A 21037-nucleotide genomic window follows, 5' to 3' on the forward strand; every position below is an offset into this window, starting at 1 on the left:
AACAGGGGATAAAGGCTCACAGTCAGACAGAAACACGTAAAAGTCTGTTCGTCACTTCACAGTGAATTCTTAATTAAAAAACAAACAAACAAAAAACGTACTATAACTAATAAGGTAATTTAGCACATTACAGCAATAAAACTGGGGGATTTACTTTTCATACTAATTTCTGATAGTACCAAAAGCCATAAAATACTTAGTGATGTATTTTGTTAAGATGAAAGACCTGTAACCTGAAAACTATAAAACATTTCTGAAAAATGTAAGAAGGCCTAAATAAATGGAGAGATGTACCATGTTTATGGATTAGAACATTCAGGATCAGTAAGACCCCAAAATGGATCTACAAATTCAATGCAATTCCAGTAAAAGTCCAAGCAGACTTGAGAGCAGATTCTAAATGTTTGCAGACATTCAAAAGACCTAAAAACAAACAAACAAACAACTTTGAAAAGGAAGAACACAGCTGGAAGATTTAACCATACCTGATTTTTTTCAGCATGACTATGCCACGTGAACGAAGGCAGCGTGAAGGAGAACATGAGCACAGAGACACGGGACCCATGCTGTGTCTGCCGCTCGGCCTTCAACAGAGATGCCAAGCCCAGGTGCTGGGACTGGGTTAGGGGAGGGAGACTGTCACCGCAATCCCTCCTTCACAACACACTGAGATTAACCCAAAACAGGTAACACACTTATGTGTAAAAGACAAAATAGTAAAACCTCTAGGAAAAAACAGGGAGACAGTCTTGGTGTAGACAAAGGTTTCTTATTTTCTTAGAAGGGACACACAAACACAAATCTTGACAGGAAAAACTGATGAAATGGACTTAATCACAATGGACAACTTCTCTTCATTAAAACACTTTTAAGAAATGAAAACAAAGGCAAGCCATGTACTGGGAGAAAGAATCTGTATCTTAAAACTCAAGACCAGGGGCGCCTGGGTGGCGCAGTCGGTTAAGCGTCCGACTTCAGCCAGGTCACGATCTCGCGGTCCGGGAGTTCAAGCCCCGCGTCAGGCTCTGGGCTGATGGCTCAGAGCCTGGAGCCTGTTTCCGATTCTGTGTCTCCCTCTCTCTCTGCCCCTCCCCCGTTCATGCTCTGTCTCTCTCTGTCCCAAAAATAAATAAACGTTGAAAAAAAAAACAAAAAACAAAAAACTCAAGACCAAGACAAACAACTTAATAAAAAAGTCAAAAGACTTGGAAGACACTTCACACAGGAAGAGACATGTGTGATCAGTCAGCACCCAAATGAAGACACAGCAAGCACATTTAGTCACCAGGAAGATGCAATCTAAACCTACGAGGAGACAGTCCCACAGGCATGCCACAGGGCTCAAATCACAAAGACAGACAACTCCAAGTGTTGGTAAGAACTCGGGACAACTGGAGCTCTCTTAAATCGCCGGGACTATAAAATGGTTCATCCTTTTGGAAAATAGTTCTAAAGTTTCTCACAAAGGCAAACGTGTTACATCATCCACCAGCTCTGTCCCTAAACGTTGATCAGAAGAAACGACGTACATGTCCACGGTAAGACCCGCACAAACTTCCATGGTGTCTGTACTCAAGGTAGGCAAACACTGTCCCCCGACGGGCACCTACAGGAGGTGCACCCTGGAACATGCAGCTTGGCAGCAAAAAAGCCTGACTCGCTGATGTCAGCAACAACACAGACGAATCTCAGCGTATGCTGAGCAAAAACGGCCAACCACAAGAGCACATTCTGTATGATTCCATTTCTATGAGGTTCTAGAACAGGAAAAAACCCTCAGGGGTGGAAAGAACAGATGACTCCATAGTTACATGACTAATCTAAAGAAATCCGTTGGTAGCTGCTTCCAGGGGCCAGGCACGACGGGTGTGAAGCAGCACAAGGAAATGGTAGCCTGGACTGAGGCGGTCCTCACGCGGGTGCAGACGTTTGTCAGACCCACTGAATGTGCACTTTAAATGGGTGTATTTTATTATATAGAAGGAATAACCCAGTCAGGTTGATTTTAAACTTTTTTTTTTTTTTTTTAACGTTTATTTATTTTTGGGACAGAGAGAGACAGAGCATGAACGGGGGAGGGGCAGAGAGAGAGGGAGACACAGAATCAGAAACAGGCTCCAGGCTCTGAGTCATCAGCCCAGAGCCTGACGCGGGGCTCGAACTCCTGGACCGCAAGATCGTGACCTGGCTGAAGTCGGACGCTTAACCGACTGCACCACCCAGGCGCCCCCGGTTGATTTTAAATATATCTCTAATCAATCACACCCACTATTTAGGAAGAAAGTTTAAGCTGAGTTCACTCCATGGTGCTTTCTAAAATCATCATCATAGTTCTGGGTTTACTGCACAGGTGCCACGGCGACACCAGCAATGTTCCGGAGAACCACCATCTCCCCAAAGCACGGATTTTACTGCTCTGAGTTTCCAGCCCCCACCCGTGTGCATACACAACTTTTCTATAGCCGTAATTGTAGCAGAAGCACACACAAAAGACATTTAGGGTCACACATGCAGATTCACTGAACACACACACGTTCAAGTTGTGTGGCCCCTCCACTGACAGAACCTGGACTGTGTGGCCAGTGCCCCAGCCCTGGCTCCCTGCTCCTCTGAGAAAGGAAACCCCTTTAACTGAGAGAGAAGAAAAGAATTCCTCAGATGAGCAAGAGACTCAGCGGGAGGGAGGAGGAGCACAGGGGAGTCCAGGCTGCAGGGGCAGGATGGGGGACTGCCCAGGGCTCACGCAGCTGAGAGCAGAGGCCCCTTGCCTTGCACCCCCCCTGCCCGCCGGTTCCCGAGCCAGCAGGTCTCCAGGGCAGAGTCCCCGCGTGCACCCCTGCCAGCTCCGTCACAGCGGCCCCTCTTGTCTGCCAGGCCAGCGTGACTGTAGGAACCAGCAGGGGTACGTGGGACAGAGGGACAGAGAGGGCAGGGAGCGGAGAAGTCACTGCCATTGGAGTGGGACAGGAGGTGTGCCACCTTCTTCTCGGGTGGAGGCCACCGGAGCTGGCTGGCTGCGGAAGGAAGTGTCTGGAAGCCTGTGAGGGCAGACAGAGTCTGCCTGCGGGGCCTGGGGTCTTTTCGTTCGCAGCGGTCCCAACCCACGTTTGCAGCAAGCCCTCCCCCTGGCCGGCGGGGTTTCAGGACCGGCGCTCGAGGGAGCAGCTGGGCAAACACCCGGGTTCTCCCCCTTTCCTAAGCCTCACAACGAAAACACGCTACACAAACAGAAAATAGCTCAAAGGCTCACTGCTGTCCGGGGCCTGAGTCTCTGTAAGAAATCATGGTTAGTGGCGCTCGGCGAGAGCTGGAGCCTGTCAACCACGAAACAGCTGCGTGCGGCTCCCGTGGGGCAGTGTGAGCGGACACGTGTGCAGTGAGTGTGGCTCCCGTGAATAGTGTGAGCGGACACGCGCAGAGGGAGTGAGTGTGACTCCCGTGGACAGTGTGAGCGGACACGTGCGGAGACTTCTGGGCTCACACGGCCCTTTCCTCAACTGTTGTCTGTTCCAGGGAGGCTTTTCATGAGTGCCGAGAAGGAATCTCTCTTCCTTCCAAGAGCACAAGTGGGCCCCCCGCCCCCCAGAGCAGCACTGATTTGCAGCTGCCCATCAAACCAGGAGACAGACACCGTCCGCTTCTCAGAGGATCCAGGCGAGCCTTTTGGGGAAGAGTCACTGCTAAGATCACGTGGCCCGGCTCCTGACCCAGCTAACGCCCTCCCGGTCTCGGGTCTAAAACAGAGCCCATAATTTATTTCTCAGGAAAGAGGAGGAGAGGAAGCCCAGAAAGGAGAGGCTTTGGTGTGTCTGGAGAAGGAGAGGCGGGCGGGGGTGGGAGGTGGCCACCCTGACCGCCCCCCAGCGCTGCCCCCGCCCTGGCAGCACAACGGGGGCTGCAAGCCAGGTCCTAGCAAATACCCCCAGAGGCCGAGTACCACACAGGCATCAACACATTCCCATCAGTTGATAAAGTCCGTAAAACAACCTTTAAACAGAACTTTGAGTTTTCTGCCAATTGTTTATTTGAATGGAGGGGAGCGTGTATTTACCAGACGCATTGTTTAAGACAGAATGAAAGGGATGACTTTATAAAACGGCAAAAGGACTTTGGCTTGCGAACTGCTGAAGCTCACCCCAGTTCTGAACCTATTCACACGAAACCCTGCATGCCAGTATCGGTGAGACCAGAGATGACTCAGAGGCCGCGAGGCGCCAGCCCGGAGGCCCCGTACTTCTTTCTCCTGCTTTCTCCTGCTTCCTTCGGGCAGGAGCAGCTCACCACCCCACCCACCCCCGCTCGCCTGTGGAGCCGAAATCTCTAGCTGACGCTCAGTCGGAAAAGCAAGCATCTGCAGGCCTGGCACCCAGCTGGCTCTGCTTGTCGCAGACCTGAGCCCGTGACGTTGCCCGTTTTCTAAAGTCGCAGCACATTCTACTGAGCGGACAACAATACTCTTTTCTGAATGACCCCGTAAGTGAGACATAAAAATCGGTGGGCACATGATACAGAGAGGAGAAAAAACAAACCTTCTGACCCACTGGCAACAGGCGTGTCTAACAAGTTACTGGCTGGTGGGCCGCTCTAAATAGAGCAAACACCACCACCCAGCGGCCTCTCAGTGACAGCCACACCTGTGCTCAAATGCCTTGCTCTCCAAAGTCTCCGAGCAGAGCCAGGTCTCCAGTCCCAGCCCTGTAGGCACTCAGCCCCCTTCCGTCTGCCTCAACCTTCCACCCTCCCCAAATGCCCGGGACAGAACTAGAGGGAAACAGAAACATGAACCGCGAGCCTCTGAATCAGTCAGCATTGCTACTTCCTAGCAGTTTGGACAAAATGCTTCACGGCAAAAGTGGTTCAAATCACTTTCTGGCACTCACAAATGAGTCACAGGACCTCCCGCTCTGCCAGACAAAAGCCAGACTGTGCGTGTCAAACCCTGGAGATGCTGGGGCCACCTGACACAGGGCCCTGTTGGGTTCCACACGCCCATTTGGACTCAAAGGTGAAAGACGGTAAGCACAGAGCCAACAACTTGAGGGTCCAAGACTGCCCAGGATATGAGGGCTCCGATGTGTCCAGGAGGCAAAGCAGCCCTCCAGCTTGTAGGGAAAGAGGCTCCGAGGCCCACGTAGTCTCCGTGTGCTGAGGCCTTCGTGGGGGCCCTGGGCAGGTGGCCTGTGGGCACTCCAGTGAGGGCCACTCTCTGTCCACACAGCCCTGTGCCCTCTGGGCACTATGACAGCACCAAGGTGGGTGTCCAAACACTTCTGTTCTCTTTCTTGGGAAACTCACTCAGAAAAGACCGAATCAAAGATCCCCTTAAGCACGTGGCACTGTATTTTGGAGGGACTACTCTGCACACCAATCCCGCCGTGGCCAACTCAGTAACAGCCACCGTCCCCGCTTCTAACGTAAGCACACAGCCCTGCTGGAGGAGGCGTGCGGTTTTCTGAACAGCAGCAGGACCACAGAGAAAGGCCGGGTCATGCAGGAGGCCCGAGATGTGTCATGGGCATGGGCGCAGGAGCCCCCACAGCCACCTTCCTCACATCTCTGAGACAGGCAGGTTTCACGGGACGACAGACTTGCTTGGTACAAACGTCTGCTCAGTGGGTACAGGTGGGGCTACCTGTGTGGAAGGAATGGAAGGAAGGGGTGGGGACAGTCCAGGGAATGACCCCCATGAATGAGACCACTCTGGAGGATCTAAGTGTGTTGATGGAAGGCCAGAGCCAGGCCTGACGGAAGCCTCTCATCCTCGATGTGGATCCCCACTCTGGGTGAGGTGGGCAAGGCCCCGGGTTGCCCTCTGACGACCATAGCATGACCTGAGAGCTCCCGCAGTGAGGGAAGCAGATTCCAGCATGCTAAAGGGAGCAGGCCCAAGGTCTGTGTCATGCCACTTGTCCCCGCCAGCACCACCAACACCTCCACTGAACACGCTGGCCGCCCAGAGAGCAGCAAAAGGCCACGGTCATGCAGGGTCTCGAGGAGAGAGCAGCCAGTGGTCCCCAGGCTCAACTCCATGCTCCAGGAACTCGCCACAAGTGCACCAGGAAGATCCCCTGATCTGTCAGGAGGACCGAGGAAAGGGGGAGGCTGGGAGAGAAAGGACCAGAAACCAAGGACACCTGGATCACAGGCCTGCCGTGGGGCCCAGCAGAGGCCACCCGTGTGTGAATGGAAGGGCTGGGCCCCAGGACTACACACCTGACGCCTTGGCCCCGGGACAGTTCGGCCCAGCCTCCCAGGGGGCAGAAAGCAACAAACAAACAAAAAGCCATGAACCCATCTCAGAGGGCCTGGGAAGCAGAGAGAAGCGGCTGCCCCTGGAGCTGCTGGGGGAGCAGACAAAACAGGGGCACGCCAGGGACGGGACCTGAAAGCAAAAGATCCCACTCCTAAAAGCCACGGCGAGGATGGAGTGGGTGGTCATGGCTCACAGCTGGAAGGTCAAACTGTAAGATGCAAAATTAGAAGGAAATAGAAATCCCAAAGGGATGAGCAGACTGTAAGACCCAACATTCAAGCACAAGAGACCCAAAAGGGAAAAACAAAATAGAAAAAGAGGAGACTAGAAGCTAATATAGGAAAATTTATCTATTTGAAAAAAACCTTGAGACTATGCTTTGAAAGAGCTCACCAAATTCCAGGAACGATCAGAAAATTTCCAAATCAGAAAAATTCCAAATTCTAAAACCATGGAAAAAAATCTTACAAATCTTCAGTAACACACATATTTTAAAAACCAACAAATAGCAACTGACCCAGAAAAAAACATGAGGCAAACCCCAACACCTATTCACGCGGAAAGCTCTCAGCCAGCACATGGCCCACAGTGCTCAGCGGGTTCTGCGCAGGATCCTGGTAAGTCAAGGGCGCTGCTGTCACCCAGCACAGCACAGGGTCTATTCGGTGCAGTGAGGCAAGAGCGGAGATGAGGGGCACAGAGACAGGAGAGGAAGAAATAAAACTGTCCTTATTTGCAGATGGCACGACTGTCTACCTAGGAAATCCTCAGGAATGTAGCCCCAAACCTAGAGCTAAAAGGGAGTTCTGCAGGATCAACACACAAAAATAATCACATTTGTTTATACTGACAACGAGCAAGTGAATGCAGAAAGCAAGACTGCACCATCTCTCTACAGCTGCTTCAAAGAAAACGCCAACACAGCACAAACTTCACAAACCTGTAGGAAAGACACAAAGACCTAAGTAAGTGGAAACAGTGCCCCTCAAGCTCACAGCGCACACGAGCCCCTTCTACAGAGTGTCCTGAACCGTGAGGGCCCAGGCCAAGGCACACCATGTCCGTGGCAGGCGCCTGCAAGGTGGCGAGTGCTGTGAGCAGGGCATCCTGTGTGCAGGCAGGGGGTGGAGCTCCTCCTGGGCCTCGCTGAGAAGCTGGAGGGGACATGGGCCTGGCTTGTGCATGAGACAGTACGCAAGGGTCCGTGGAGGCAGTAGGAGGCGAGAAGGCCACAGGGCCTGATGTCGCAGTGGAGACGTTGGCTTTCGCTCTGGTCTGATTCGTTGACTGATATACCCCTTGTCCCCAGTACCACCTGGCACATGAATGAATGAACTACCATCCGAGCAGCAGCCTGGGAGCTGCCACCAGACTGTGTCCCAGCGGCCAACGAGCCAAAATGCAACCCAGCAAAGGGGTCTTAGAAGCCCTCTTTGTGCAAAAGCATTTCATTTTTATGTACCACCTGTGATCAAGTTCCACTCGGCGCCCTGCCTTCACTGCAGACCACAACCATCTTCTCCCGACCAAGGACCCCGCCCCCCCACAGACCCTGGCGTGCCCACAGGAAAGGCTGGCTGAAGAGGCAATCCGTGAGAGAGCTCATGAGGGCCTGCCAGAGCTCCCACTGTCCAGATGCCACCTTCACCAAATGACCAGACACAGCACGGTCAGGAACAGGGCAAATCAAAATCACACGCACCGAGGGGGCAACAAGAAGGTGCTCTGGACAAAGACACTGGCCTAACACTGGCATGAAGAAATCAGACAACCTGTTTGAAGGGGCAGTCTACAAGAGAAGTACCTGGGACTGTCCAAAGTATCAAGGACAGGCTATGGAATGTCCCAGACTGAGGGGATGAAGGAAACAGACACGTAACTGCGGTGTGTGGTTCTGAGCAGGTGACACACAAGCAGGCTAGGCGTGGGGGCATATGTCATGTATGTGTCCCTGCTCTGCTTGGAGAAGACGTCCTTCTTTGTAGGAAACAAAGTACTCGGGGTGACAGGCACAATGCTGGCCGCAAACCAGAGCTCTCGTACTGTCTTCGCGACTTTTCTTTACGTTTGAAACAGAAAAATGGGCAAGAAGACAAAAGCTCACGTCCGAAGAAAAGGGAGCCACCGAGCTTGTTCTCGCCATGATTCCCGATCAGGAGGCACAGGTCGAGACAGTGAGGCGCAAGCAAAAGTCAAGAGACTGACAATACTGAGTGTTGAGGGGCTGCGGACCCACCCACAGCCAGGGCTCTGAGCAGCCGCGCAACGGCAGCGCTGCGTCCCTCCCCCAGATGGCCGCACGAGGCGCCCTCGCTCCCGCAACAGACTGTGACACAGCTGGAAGCAGCCGTCCCGGGGGATGGGCACATGCACTCCATCGGTGTGTGCAGTGCTGTGCGGGCCGCACACAAACAGGACAGGACAGGGGCTGAAATGAACCCGCACTGGTGTGCCGACTGCCTTTCGGCAGGAGCACTGGGGCAACTCCACGGAGAAAAGGCAGTGTCTTCTACAAAGTGTGCTGTGACCGAGTCCCCACATAAACACCAACTAGCCTTGAGTCCTGCTGCACACAGAAATTAGTATAGACAATGATCTGAATATAAAAGTAAAAACCATAAGCTACTAGAAAAAAATATGACAATAGTTTCTCCTCTGGGGCAAGCAGAGATTTCTTAGAAAAAAAAATAAGTATAAAAGAAAAAAAAAACCTCTAAATCGAAGTTCAATAAAATTTAGAAGTTCTGCTCATCAAAAGACACCATTAAATATGAAGGCAAGTGACAGTGGGGAGAAAATATTTACAGTACAGGAATCTGACAAAGGACTTGCATCCAAAATATAGAACTTTCGTAACTAGTAACAAGATGAATGGCCCATTAAAAAAAAAAAAAAGGCGGGGCGCCTGGGTGGCGCAGTCGGTTAAGCGTCCGACTTCAGCCAGGTCACGATCTCGCGGTCCGTGAGTTCGAGCCCCGCGTCGGGCTCTGGGCTGATGGCTCAGAGCCTGGAGCCTGTTTCCGATTCTGTGTCTCCCTCTCTCTCTGCCCCTCCCCCGTTCATGCTCTGTCTCTCTCTGTCCCAAAAATAAATAAAAAACGTTGAAGAAAAAAAAAAAAAATAAAAAAAAAAAGGCAAGAGATTTGGAGACATTTCACAAAAGAAATGAACGGCCGATAAACCCAAGAAGAGGTGCTCGACATCATCGGCAGCAGGAAAGCGCTAACTGCAGCGGCCACGAGACGCACAGCACGTCTGCTGAATGGTTGGCACTGAGGCCGACAGCGTCCGTGGCACCACAAGGTGGAGAGCCGCCACGCGGGCGCAGGGCAGCCTCTGGGCTCGGCAGGTTCTCTGAAGGCGAAGCAAGTGTCACCCTGTGACTTGTCAACTCCACCCCTTGGTATGTTCCCAGGCGCGGTGGAGACGCAGTCCACAAAAAGGCTTGGATGCGAATGTTCACGGTGCTTTCGCTAAAATAACCCAGATAGGAAACTGCCCAAATGTCAGTAAACAGTACAGCATAAAAACGAATTGTGGCACGTCCACACAACAGACAATAAAAAGATAAGCTGCCGACATACAAAATGCCACGGAGAACCGTTACGCCGAGCGAAAAGCTACACACAAGGGGGCACGCTGTGTGATTCTTCCTGCAGATTCGAGCCCCACGCAGTGCTCTCTGGCCCACATTCTGGGTGGTGGAAACATTCTGTATTTTGACTGGGGTGTTAGGGGTACACAGTTGTCAAAACTCACCAAATTGTTCACCTTGTACACAATTTTCACATGGAAATCCTGCATTTCACAGTATATAAATTTCACCTCAATTTTTAAAACCTGAATGAACTATAAAGATTGGCAACAACAGTATGGATACATCTTAACAACGTTAAGTTTTAAAATATCACACACGGCCTGATACTCCTCACATGAAAACAACTGAAATTTTTAACGAACTTTTCCAGATTGGTATAAATACCAGAGCTCCGCAGGGGTAGGGCCAGAGCGCAAGCCGGCTCTAGCTCTAGGCGACACAGTCAAGACACAGCGACCAGACCACACACGCACGACACATGGTGAGAGCGTGTCCTGAACAAGGCTCGTGACTGACTCAGCTCTCTGCTCCTGAAATCCTGAGGTCTACACTTAAAAAGGAGAAGAAATCACAACGGAAGCTAAAAAGTGTACCATGCTATTCAGGACTGAGGGGCACCCACCACGGTCACCACAAGAAAATGAATCGTCTTAAACCTTACATGAGAAAAGTGAAAAGAAAGGCTGAAATGTAATGAGCATTAGAAACGACGTAAACCCAACAAGATCAGAAACTAAACAAATAAAACCAAGGTGCACAGAGAAAAGGCGCCAGGGGCAGCAGTCAAAGGCACATCCCCACACCGGAGGGCAGCACAGGTGCACGGCCTGTCTCTGTCCTTTACTAAGGACACCAACACACCTCCTGGAAGACAGGGCATCCCCTGAGCCATCCCCTCGGGCCTGCAGCCCCTGCTGGGGGCTGTGGCCATCCAGGACAGACTGTTCCTTGGTGGCTAACCACTGCCGGGGTCCCCAGGGAAGCAGGCGCAGACAGGTTCTCTGCGGTGGCGGAAAGTGGCGGGGTACCCCTGGGGAGGAAGCGCAGGCCCCCCCCACGAAACCCTGTTACAAGCCCTCTTTTCCACAGACCTCCAGGGACTCAGGCCCCAGGCCTGATGCACAATATGTGCCTAAGGCTACCTTCTTTAAAAGCCAGACTTTTTGTTTGCTAATCTTACTCCACCCTCAGCCAGGAACTGTGGGGCCCTTCTGTGCCTCCAGGCCCTTGGCTAGGACAGCAAGGTGGTCATGCAAATTCCACCGCAAAGCTCACCGAAATTTACTGCCCTGATTTCTTCCAACTAAACCCTGAGAACAAGTCAAATCTCTGGAGTCAGGGCAAGTCTTCTTGGTGAGACTTCAGCATCACCATCTTTTCAGACGCCCACGCCCAGAACGGAGACATCGTGATGCCCAATCTGGGGGCTTCCTGCTCCTGGAAGCAGGGACCTTGTGGCTCTGAGCCCTTGCCTGCCTCCCTCCCTACAGTTTCTGGGAGTGATGGGGCCAGACGTCCAACTTGCTCTTCCTCTCCCTGCCCACTGCGGAAGGGCACTTTCAGGGACCTGGTTCTCTGCCCTGCCCTCTGCCAGCTCAGTGGTGGCTATGCTGGCTTCCATCAGCATGTTTATTCAGTGCCTCCCTGGTCTGCAGTCCTCACTGTTCTAAATTGGGCTCCACCTTGTCCAACTTGGCCTTCCTACGTTTTCTTTCCTACTCTCCAGTGAACAGAGAGAAAGCTGCACAGGATATCAGAGAGTAGAGGGCATCTTCAGCCCTCCTCTCTCCTTCTCCCGAGTCCTGCTGGCCTTGTCCATGTGGAGCCTGCACACCGAGAGAGCTTCCAGAATCCTGCCAGTGATTCTGGAACACATACACAGCAACGCATCCATGGCCATTCAAGAGAACACGTTGTCACTGTCCAGTATTTCATAAAGAGCAGCCCTAAAGGAGAACAAGAAAATCACCACCTCCCTTCACTCAAAGGCCCTAAGAAGCTCACTGTGGACCATGGTGGGTGTGACTGTCTTCAGTAGAAACTGTCTTTGTTTAGGAAAATGTTGGACAGACCATCTGAGAGTGAAAACAGGTCCCAGGGCAGGGTCTGGGAGGAGATGATGGAATGAAAGGGAGTTTTAGTCTAAGAAAAAGGAACCACAGCCCTGGGGCTTGTCTTCGAGAGCAGGGCTGTCTGTCAGGCAAACTTCTTCCCAAACCTCCCCCCACCCCACTCCCACCCCGTGTTCCTGGTAATCAAGGGAAAGGCTGAGCCAGTATGAGAAGAAAAGTAGGTTCATAGGTGGATTAATTAGCACGAGCAGAAATTCCGACACACAGCTGACCTTGCTCAACAGAACCCCCTAAGGAATGCCCAGAGGAGGTGGGTACCCTGTGTCCCGAGACCCAGAGGGGCCCAAGGGGAGACTGCATGCAGACAGACACTCTAAAGGTGGGTTTTCAGGTAATTAAAGAGAGGGGCGTCTGGGTGGCTCAGTCAGTTGAGCGTCCGACTTGTGATCTTGGCTCAGGTCATGATCTCACCGTTTGTGGGATCGAGCCCCGCATCGGGCTCTGTGCTGACAGTCTGGAGCCTGCTTGGGATTTTCTCCCCTTCTCTGCCCCTCCCCTGCTTACATGTATGCTCTCTCGTTCTCTCTCTCTCTCTCAAATAAAAAAAAATTTATAAAAAATAAGCTAATTAAAGAGAAAATCCATGGTTGAAATACACACTGTGCAGTGATGCTTTGCCTATTGTAATCATTTGTCATGTTACTGAAAATGCTTTTTAACGTAGTAATGCCCATGTACAGACTGCACACAAATCATTTTCAGAATTTCTGAGATCCCTACAAGTGAAATCTAGGAGTGGAGGGCATGAGCATTTTTTAAGTTCTTGATACAAAATGCAAAATTATGCTGCCGACGCCCCCAGTTCACACTTTGCAAATACTGAGTATACGCACCTCAGAAAACCCTGTTAACTTGGTTTTTAAAGCTCGTATCTCACGAATGTCACTTGTGTTTCCTTGGTCACAAGTGATAAAAAGGTTGTGAGAGTTCAGCTGCAGTCTGACTGCTCCCCTCCTTCCTGATGAACCTTTCCTCCTTATAACTTGTGTGACCTCTGTCTCCCTAAGGCTGTTCATCCTTTAAGTGCTTATCCACATTGTCCCAGTTTATCTTCAGTTTTATTTATGTGATTCTCTGCTGTGCAATTCTGTATTTTTATGCCATCCTATTTATCAAAAATTAATTAACTCATTATGTGCTCTTGCAATTTAACAGCAAGAGCCCATGAACCTTAACTTTTAAGTCTGATCATTATATATTAGAATAATGATTTTCAAGAACCACACTAAAATGTAAGGTCATTTAATTATTCAACCACTACATATATACACATTTTAAGTAGAACAAAGAGTTACTTACCGAATCCAAAAAGCAAAGGTAAGACCCCGAGCTCTGTGCTATTGCTTGATTTTTAGAATATCCGACTGTTTTAAAAAAGAAAAAGAAAAGGCTTTTATAATTCAATTTCTGATGGTATTTTCTTTCCTGAACTTAGAGCAACACATACTACTAGGAAGCTCAAAACATGGTACCCCAGCAGGTAAAATCCAGTTGGCTTTAGACGGAGTGAGAAGGAAGGGAAGGGAAAACCGTGTCCCATCTTTAGGGATGGAGACACAGTCAGTGTTACGTTGGGACGCAAAGAGCCCACCCAGACCCAGTGTGTTAAGGAGGGACTGCTCCCTGGAGGAAAACAAATTCAGCAACCATTCAGAGTATAACAAAGCTAACCCTGGGGAATATTTTCAAAAAAATCAAAACGTCACTGAATGGAAATGTCTGTGTAGATGCGAAGCAGTGACACGCGTGTGATTGGCTGTTAAGCACTCGCCGAACGGGATGCTTTATCAGTACTTAGCTGAATGTATCTCTCAGTGGTGGTTCCAGTCACTGCCAGCGTTTACTATGTCTGCACATGCACACACCTAGGGGCTCCCCTGCTAGGTGCAGACCCCATGTTCACAAGGTGTGACTGTCCTCAGATCCCTGACGTAGAACGGAAAAGCTGAGAGCACACCACGCTGAGAATGGACATCCCTGGGCTGCCCATGTACGCGGGTGATGTTCACACAGTGCACGAGGATGGCAAATTCATCCAGAATCGGGAGGTCACCTTGGGAAGAGGGCAGAACCAGAAGGGAGATGGGGGTCTCTGAGGGTGGGTGATGTTGGCTCCTCCTCCGGGTGCCAGTGACATGGTGCTGGCCGTTTGTGAAAATTAACTGAACTGGACAATTATGATAAGTGCACTTTTCTTACGGATGTTATGTTTTGTTTTTTTAAGCTTGTTTTTGAGAGAGAGAGAGACACAGAGCATGAGCAGGGGAGTGACAGAGATAGAGGGGGAGGCACAGAATCTGAAACAGGCTCCAGGCTCTGAGCTGTCAGCACAGAGCCCCACGTGGGGCTTGAACTCACAGACCACAAGATCATGACCCGAGCTAAAGTCGGACGCTAAACTAACTGAGCCACTCAGGCGCCCCCTCTTTTTTTTTTTTTTTATAGTGTTTATTTTATTTTTGAGGAGGGGTGGGTAGGGACAGAGAGAGAGAATCCCAGGCAGGCTCCACGCTGTCACAAAGCTTGATGTGAACCCACGAACTGTGAGATCATAACCTGAGCTGAAGACAGATGCTGAACCGACTGAGCCTCGCAGCTGTCCCGGATGTTATGTTTTAATAGATGTTTTAAAAAGTCTTTGGCTTCAAAGTGATTACGACTTACAACTGGGTTGGAAAAAGTGGCTGCGTGCCCACTGAGCCGTGCTGGGGTAGCGCCAGGAGAAAGAGCAGCAGCCACAGCCTGCCACGGTGTGGGGAGCACCGGGCTGTCCGCAGCAGGTGGGAAGGCAGGCCTGGCCAGTAAGGAGCGTCAGCAAATTGAGCTGAGACAGCTGAGTCCGGACGGAGGGCAGGGCAGGTTATGGGAGGATTTAGAGGGGCCGAAGGGGCCTCAGGGGCACAGATACACGCTCCACAGAAAAGAGGCTGCCAACACCTGAGTCGAGTTAACCATCCGGTTACAGATTTGGTGCCACGGAGGAAAGTCACACGAAGTGAAACAGATGTGTGCAGAGGCAAAACAATAAATCCCTCCAATAATCAGGCTCAGGCGACCCGACCAGGTTCCTTGGCGCCAGGGACACAGCAGCGCACTTGCCTCAGGCCACATCAGAGCTCTGGGTTTTCTGTGCTGAGGACAGCGCCTCTCCGAGGGGGGGAGAAGGCAGCTGCTCAGTGGGGGGTTTGAGCAAATTCCAGCTCCGGGAAGTCTCCCTGCACCGGTGCCCTGGTGCAGGCTGTTTCCACGCAAGGTGGCAGCTCAATCTTAGCATGAATCCTAGAGCTTAGCCAATGCCAACCGGTTGGCAGACCGGTCCCAGATCTCAAAGAGCCACAGGTGTAATAAGCAGAGAAGAAGGGCACAAGGGGGGGCCCTGGCAGCCGCACCGGCAGCTGCAGAAAGCGCCATCATCACCGCCAAGCACAGCAAACCCAGGGAAAGGTCTCACGCGGTCGAAACCCAAGAGCCGTATGAAGAAGATGAAAATGGGAAGAGACGGCCCACAATCACATTTAAACTAGCAGGAGTTCTGTTTAAAAAGCTGCTCAGTAGAGTCAGGTTTCAGAAGGGGTACAAATCAAACCCCAGAATTTGGATAATAGAGGAAAATGTCTCACTAAGGAAGCTGGAAGTTCCTCACAATGAGTCCTATGTTTGGCAAAGACAAGGAATTTGCTTTAATATTACTGCCTTGAAGAAAGTCAAATGTTTGTGCCAGGGCCTGCTGTCTGGGGGTCTGTCACAAAGGGACGCAGCTGGTTGTCATGGTCACAGCAGGAAAAAAACGCAGTCCTGGCGGGATTGGTGTCCTCACTCTTGGGGAGGGCGGAACTGTGCTGTACTTTCATTTGAGTAAGTGACCGCATTGTTAAGAAATGTTTTGCTCTGTTATGATATGAAATAATAAGTGAATCTTAATCCAATTTAAATAACTCCGCACTCCTGAAAAAAGAAACACTTTGGATTTATGCTCTCCAATAGTCCATGTAACTTTTCCTGCTTAAGAAAATACCATTATAGGAAAATCTGCCCTTTCAGATCTAATCAAATTAACTCCATCCCACACTCGTGTGTTACGGGCCCCCATGACTCTGCCTTGCCCGTCTCCAAAATGACAGCAGGTTGCCTCCATTTCTTCACACTATTACAACTGATTTTTCTTAATTGACAAAATACATACAAATGTGACACGACTCAAGTTATATCTAATCTGTGGAAATATTTTATGAAAAACAAAACTTGTTTCTAAGATGGAGGTCAGAGAAGCAATCACACCAGCCACCAAAATGCCTTCAGCTTATTTTATCAACTACGGAAGACACAAAACATCTTAATAAAAGACGATTTGACAAGGATGTTCAGACTAGTTTCAAAATCCACAATTCGTTTACACACATTTCAGATGCAAGTTGAAACAGATGTTCTACAGTAACTGATTTTTTAGTTTTCTATCTCAAACAAACTGGAGACAATGCGAATAAGAAATCATTTGGGGGAAAAAACAGAACGTCTTCTGGAGGCATGAGATCATGGGGAAGATCAGGATGACAAGAATGGGGCAGGTCCTGGCCCCAGTCACTGAGCCCCACTGAGAACTCAGCAGCCTCCCCCTTGAGCCCCCTCGCTTCCCGACACTCCGTCCCCCCTGCCCGCCTTCTCCCACTGCCACCTTCTGCAGGCCCTTTCCACAGAGGAAAAGGAATCGTATTTTATGTACGCTATCCAGAACCTCCACTCTTTCGACCCCTCTGCTGATGCAAGTAAGGGTGATGATCTGCTTCCTGCTGGCACGAGGATTATATCCGTGTAAGAATTCAACAGAGAAACGGCAGGAAGGCCCTTCCTACTTCCCAAGGGAGCGCTGATGATTACGGTAAAAAGAAACTAGCAAAGGTGTTTAAGAAGAAATTTACCTGCAGTGGTACTGTAATTGAGCATCCAGAACATGGAGAAGTAATTCAGCTACAGGGTGACCGGTGCAAGAACATATGCCAGTTCCTTGTAGAGATTGGACTGGCTAAGGACGACCAGCTGAAAGTTCATGGGTTTTAAGTGCTTTTGGCTCACTGAAGCTTAAGTGAGGATTTCCTTGCAATGAGTAGAAGTTCCCTTCTGTCCCTTGTCACAAGTTTAAAAACCTCACAGCTGGGGCACCTGGGTGGCTCAGTCAGTTGGGCATCTGACTTCAGCTCAGGTCACGATCTTGTGGTCCGTGAGTTCGAGCCCTGCGTCGGGCTCTGGGGTGATGGCTCAGAGCCTGGAGCCTGCTTCTGATTCTGTGTCTCCCTCTCTCTCTGCCCCTCCCCTGTTCATGCTCTGTCTCTCTCTGTCTCAAAAATAAATAAACGTTAAAAAAAAAATTATTAAAAAAATAAATAAATAAACGTTAAAAAATTAAAAAAATAAAATAAAAAAATAAAAACCTCACAGCTTGTATAATGTAACCATTTGGGGTCTGCTTTTAACTTGGACTAGTGTAACTCCTTCGTGTAATAAACTGAAAAGAGCCAAAAAAAAAAAAAAAGAATGGGGCAGGTCCTAACACTCCTCTAGCACCTATGTCTTCTCAACAATGGGACAGGCACCTGCTGCCTGCAAAGGAAACTGAGGCACAGAGAGGTGAAGGAGTGTGTGTGTGTGGGGGGGGGGGCCCACCTGGCTGCCTCCTGCCCAGTCTTCTGCCCCAGAAGGCAGGGCCACCTAGAGGCAGTGCCAAAGACTGGTCTTTCAATATGAACTTTATAAAATAGCAGGAGAAAAAGCTTTCTTTTAAGTGACCAATTTTAATGACCATTTGTGGTTTTAAATTTTTTCTAAAATGTTTACACTTTCCTGCTCTCCTAAGTAGGGTATGGGATGCTGTTTGTGAGGGATGTGGTGCAGAGTCAGGGGCACTTTCTGGGAGAGAAGTATCTGTTTCATTCTGTGAACTCAACTTCTTAACTCACCTCTGTGAACATCCACCCTCTCCTTGGCCCCGAAACACAAAGACAAAAACACAGTGCTGGCAGGACGCTGCAGAAGGGGAAGGCAAGGGGATTCGGAGGCTATGCGTTGAAGCAGCACACTGTTTTGCAGAGAGCCAGTGTTCAGAGAGGTTAGCCCTGTTCGAGGGTGGACCCTGTGAGCTCTGGGGGAGACAGCTTGGGTTCAGGGCCCCTCTGTGAACTTGGAGTAAACCAGCAAGTCCAGCAAGGATCAGTGCACCTGCCCCAGAAGACCAGGAGAGCTCTGTGAGGTCATGCCAGGGGCACACACACGAGGGTCAGGAATGAGACCAGGGCAGCCTCCTGACCACCAAAACTGGCAGACTGAGCAGAGAGAGGAAACAGGACAGGAAACAGGAAGGGGCTTTGAGGGCAAGAAGCATCTGGGAAGAGTGGACGTCCCTCCCACTCACACCTCTCCTGCTCACACCTTGCCACGCTGAAACACAAACCCTACCCTGTACCCTGACTACCTGTCCACCCTGAAAGGAAAGTCACATGCCAGTCTGAACAGAACTAGTAACAGAGCCAACACTGCTCTGGCCCTACAGGAGGGGATCCAGAGGGATCCCAAACTTTCACCCTGCCCACCCCTGAAATATGAGGAGAGCTGCAAGGTTCCCTGAGGACCGCCCATGAGGGAGAGGGGCTGGCGCCACACTACTCCTGAGGTTAATTCTCAACTGTGGATTCACCCCAGCCTCTCTCAGGAAGTGTCCACAAGTGTCCACAATCCCAGTGCAGAGGCTGCACCCAAACCAATCACTTGAGAAGATCTTAGGATAGGACTCAGGTATCAGGGCTCCCAAAACTCCGCAGGTGCTTCTCACATGTAACCAAAGCTGAGGCCCACTATTTAAAGAAGGACACACTCCTAAAACCTGCAGGGGCCTGTCCTCCAGCTCCAGCCTCATCATCTGGACCTCCTCTTCCAACCCAGCAGTGTATGCAGACATGCTATTTTCAAGTCTTACACAAAAACTTTAAAGTGAAGCTAAAGGAAGCCCAATATATTACAATTAAAGCTAAGAATGTAAAGATAATCATTCAGTATAAAAACAGAGGGTGAATGAAAAGCAATGATACTTTGACCCAGCATTATAAATTTCAAACTCAAAACGTAAAGACAAAAATCTTAAAAACTTTCAGAAAAGATACCTTTAAAGAGTCAGACCGTCATAAGATTTCTGATCAAAACCAGAGGACACCAGAAGATAATGAGGCAATCCTTCAAAATTCTAAGGGAAATTATTTTGTATGTAGAATTTTATACCCAGCCAAACTGTCAGTTGAGCCTAAGTACAAAATGAAGACATTTTCAGACATGTAAAAACTCTAAACATTTTACCATCTACACACCAGATATGGAAAATTTACTTTAAGGAGTACTCTAGCAACACTAAATAACACTTATAAGACAAAAATTAAATAAAAGAAAAAGAGAAGGAAGGAAACCAAACAATGGCATGTGTAGAAAGCAGAAGAGAACAAGACAAAATGTTTTTACAGGCTCCACAGACCCTAACACTTGGGAGCCCCCAGGGCCCGGCATGGAGTCGGCCGCAGAGGCGCCCAGGTCTGAGTCTGAGCCAGCACAAGGTCTGCAGTGAATGATAGTCACTCACTTGTTATACTGCAAGTGCTGTCTTTACAAACTCTAAAGTGTCGGCATCAACTTATTATTAAAGCACGTAAAATAAAAAGTTATACAACAGAATGTGAAGATTACACACCCTGAAAATATGACTATATTATAACAAACAAACTCCCTGAGGGGGGAACACAGGAAGTGTGGTGAGGAGCACTTCAGCAGCTAAACATTTCCTCTTTCACGGTGAGCACTGACCCACACTGTGTGAGTCAAACAAATCAAATAAGACCCAAAAAACACTGGTGGCTTCCAGGGTGTGGGGCTTCTAGGTTTCACTGTAGACCTTTCTGTATGCCTGAATTTCTTTTTATCAATGCTAGTATTAAAAAAAATGTGTTATTCCTCAAAGCAGACATTTGTGAGAATGAATAAATGCTTTTTTTCTGTCATGTACATTCAGGCTGGAGGGCTAGTTCATATGGAAGGCTGAGACAAAGGTTGTTGTGCTATACATGATTACTGCTTGCACAAATGCTCTACCAGCAAGTCCAAGGACTTCTGCTCTTATCCCTAAGCCAGTCACCAAACAAGCACCAAAAAGCTACAGACCAATTTTCCGTATGTCTACAGATGCAAAAATCCTAAAGAAACCTGAATAACTATATTGTATAAAAACAGTATCATGTCATTGCAGGTTTGTTCTGGTACTGTTCATTATTAAGAGAAATACTAACACACTGTACTAAATATGTTAGGAGAAAAAAAAAAGCAATCACCTTAACAGATACCTAAGAGACATTTAATAAAATTCTATACTGATCCCTCATTTTCTGAACACTTACTAAGTTAGGAATCACAAGTTAACTTGAGAAAGGTATCTGTCAGAAAGCAACAATAAATATGATACTTAACACGGAAACACTAACACTCCCACCAAGTCAGGAACAATACAAGGATTCAGTAATGTGGCTGCACATTGTTCTTCCTGACTTCTTATCCCAAGAGAAAAATATGAACAGTGAAGTATAAATTAGAACAACAAAACGAAAGAATAACATTTATTCAGGATTAGATCGCCTAAATGGAAAATCAGAGATATCGTGAAAAACTAAGTTGGATAAGATAGTGCACCAACAAACTGGTAGTCTACCCCACCCACCTAATCCCAGCACTAGAAGTGCCTTAGAAACAAAAGAAGATTGTAAGACTCCTTCCTCTACAGGAGACAGAAGGAGGCTGTACCCTGGCAGGGGAGGAAACCCAAATACCACAGTCCAGGGACTTGGTTAGGAAGAACTTCTGGGTTCTTCTGTTCAGGCGAAGCTGACCGCTTGGGTGAGCTGACTGGCCATCCCTCCCTCATCACCATGAAGCCAAAGAACAGCAGGCTCAGGAGGCACCAGCAGGGCGAGGAGATGCTGTTCCCACTAATGCACAAGACCAGCAGTCTCAGGCCTTCCCCTTCCCTTCTCC

At 49.3% G+C, this 21037-nt stretch overlaps 1 protein-coding gene and 1 pseudogene across 11 annotated transcripts in view; one reads left to right on the forward strand and one right to left on the reverse strand.

Moving 5' to 3' along the window:
* Positions 1–21037, reverse strand: part of QTGAL (queuosine-tRNA galactosyltransferase) — a 100116-nt gene that overhangs the window by 69751 nt on the left and 9328 nt on the right. For 7 of the 10 annotated variants that reach the window (XR_015244378.1, XR_015244377.1, XR_015244376.1 and 4 more), the window contains exon 4: positions 13283–13347. The exons of 1 other annotated variant lie outside the window; for it this stretch is intronic. Coding sequence is in view for 3 of the 9 variants with exons in the window: in XM_086688348.1 (XP_086544474.1) it covers positions 13283–13347 (65 nt within the window). In the remaining 6 variants the exon portion in view is untranslated. Of the gene's footprint in view, positions 1–3250; positions 8898–13282; positions 13348–16899; positions 17005–21037 lie in introns of those variants that run through there. 2 more of the 10 variants (XR_015244379.1, XR_015244382.1) reach the window with 2 other exon arrangements.
* Positions 16576–17490, forward strand: LOC147574622 (eukaryotic translation initiation factor 1 pseudogene; annotated as a pseudogene). The gene is made up of 2 exons (XR_015244383.1): positions 16576–17124; positions 17410–17490. The product of XR_015244383.1 is annotated as a eukaryotic translation initiation factor 1 pseudogene (transcript).

This window comes from Puma concolor, chromosome E1, assembly GCF_028749965.1.
Source record: "Puma concolor isolate L17-30 chromosome E1, mPumCon1.1.hap2, whole genome shotgun sequence".
NCBI classification, from domain to species: Eukaryota; Metazoa; Chordata; class Mammalia; order Carnivora; family Felidae; genus Puma; species Puma concolor.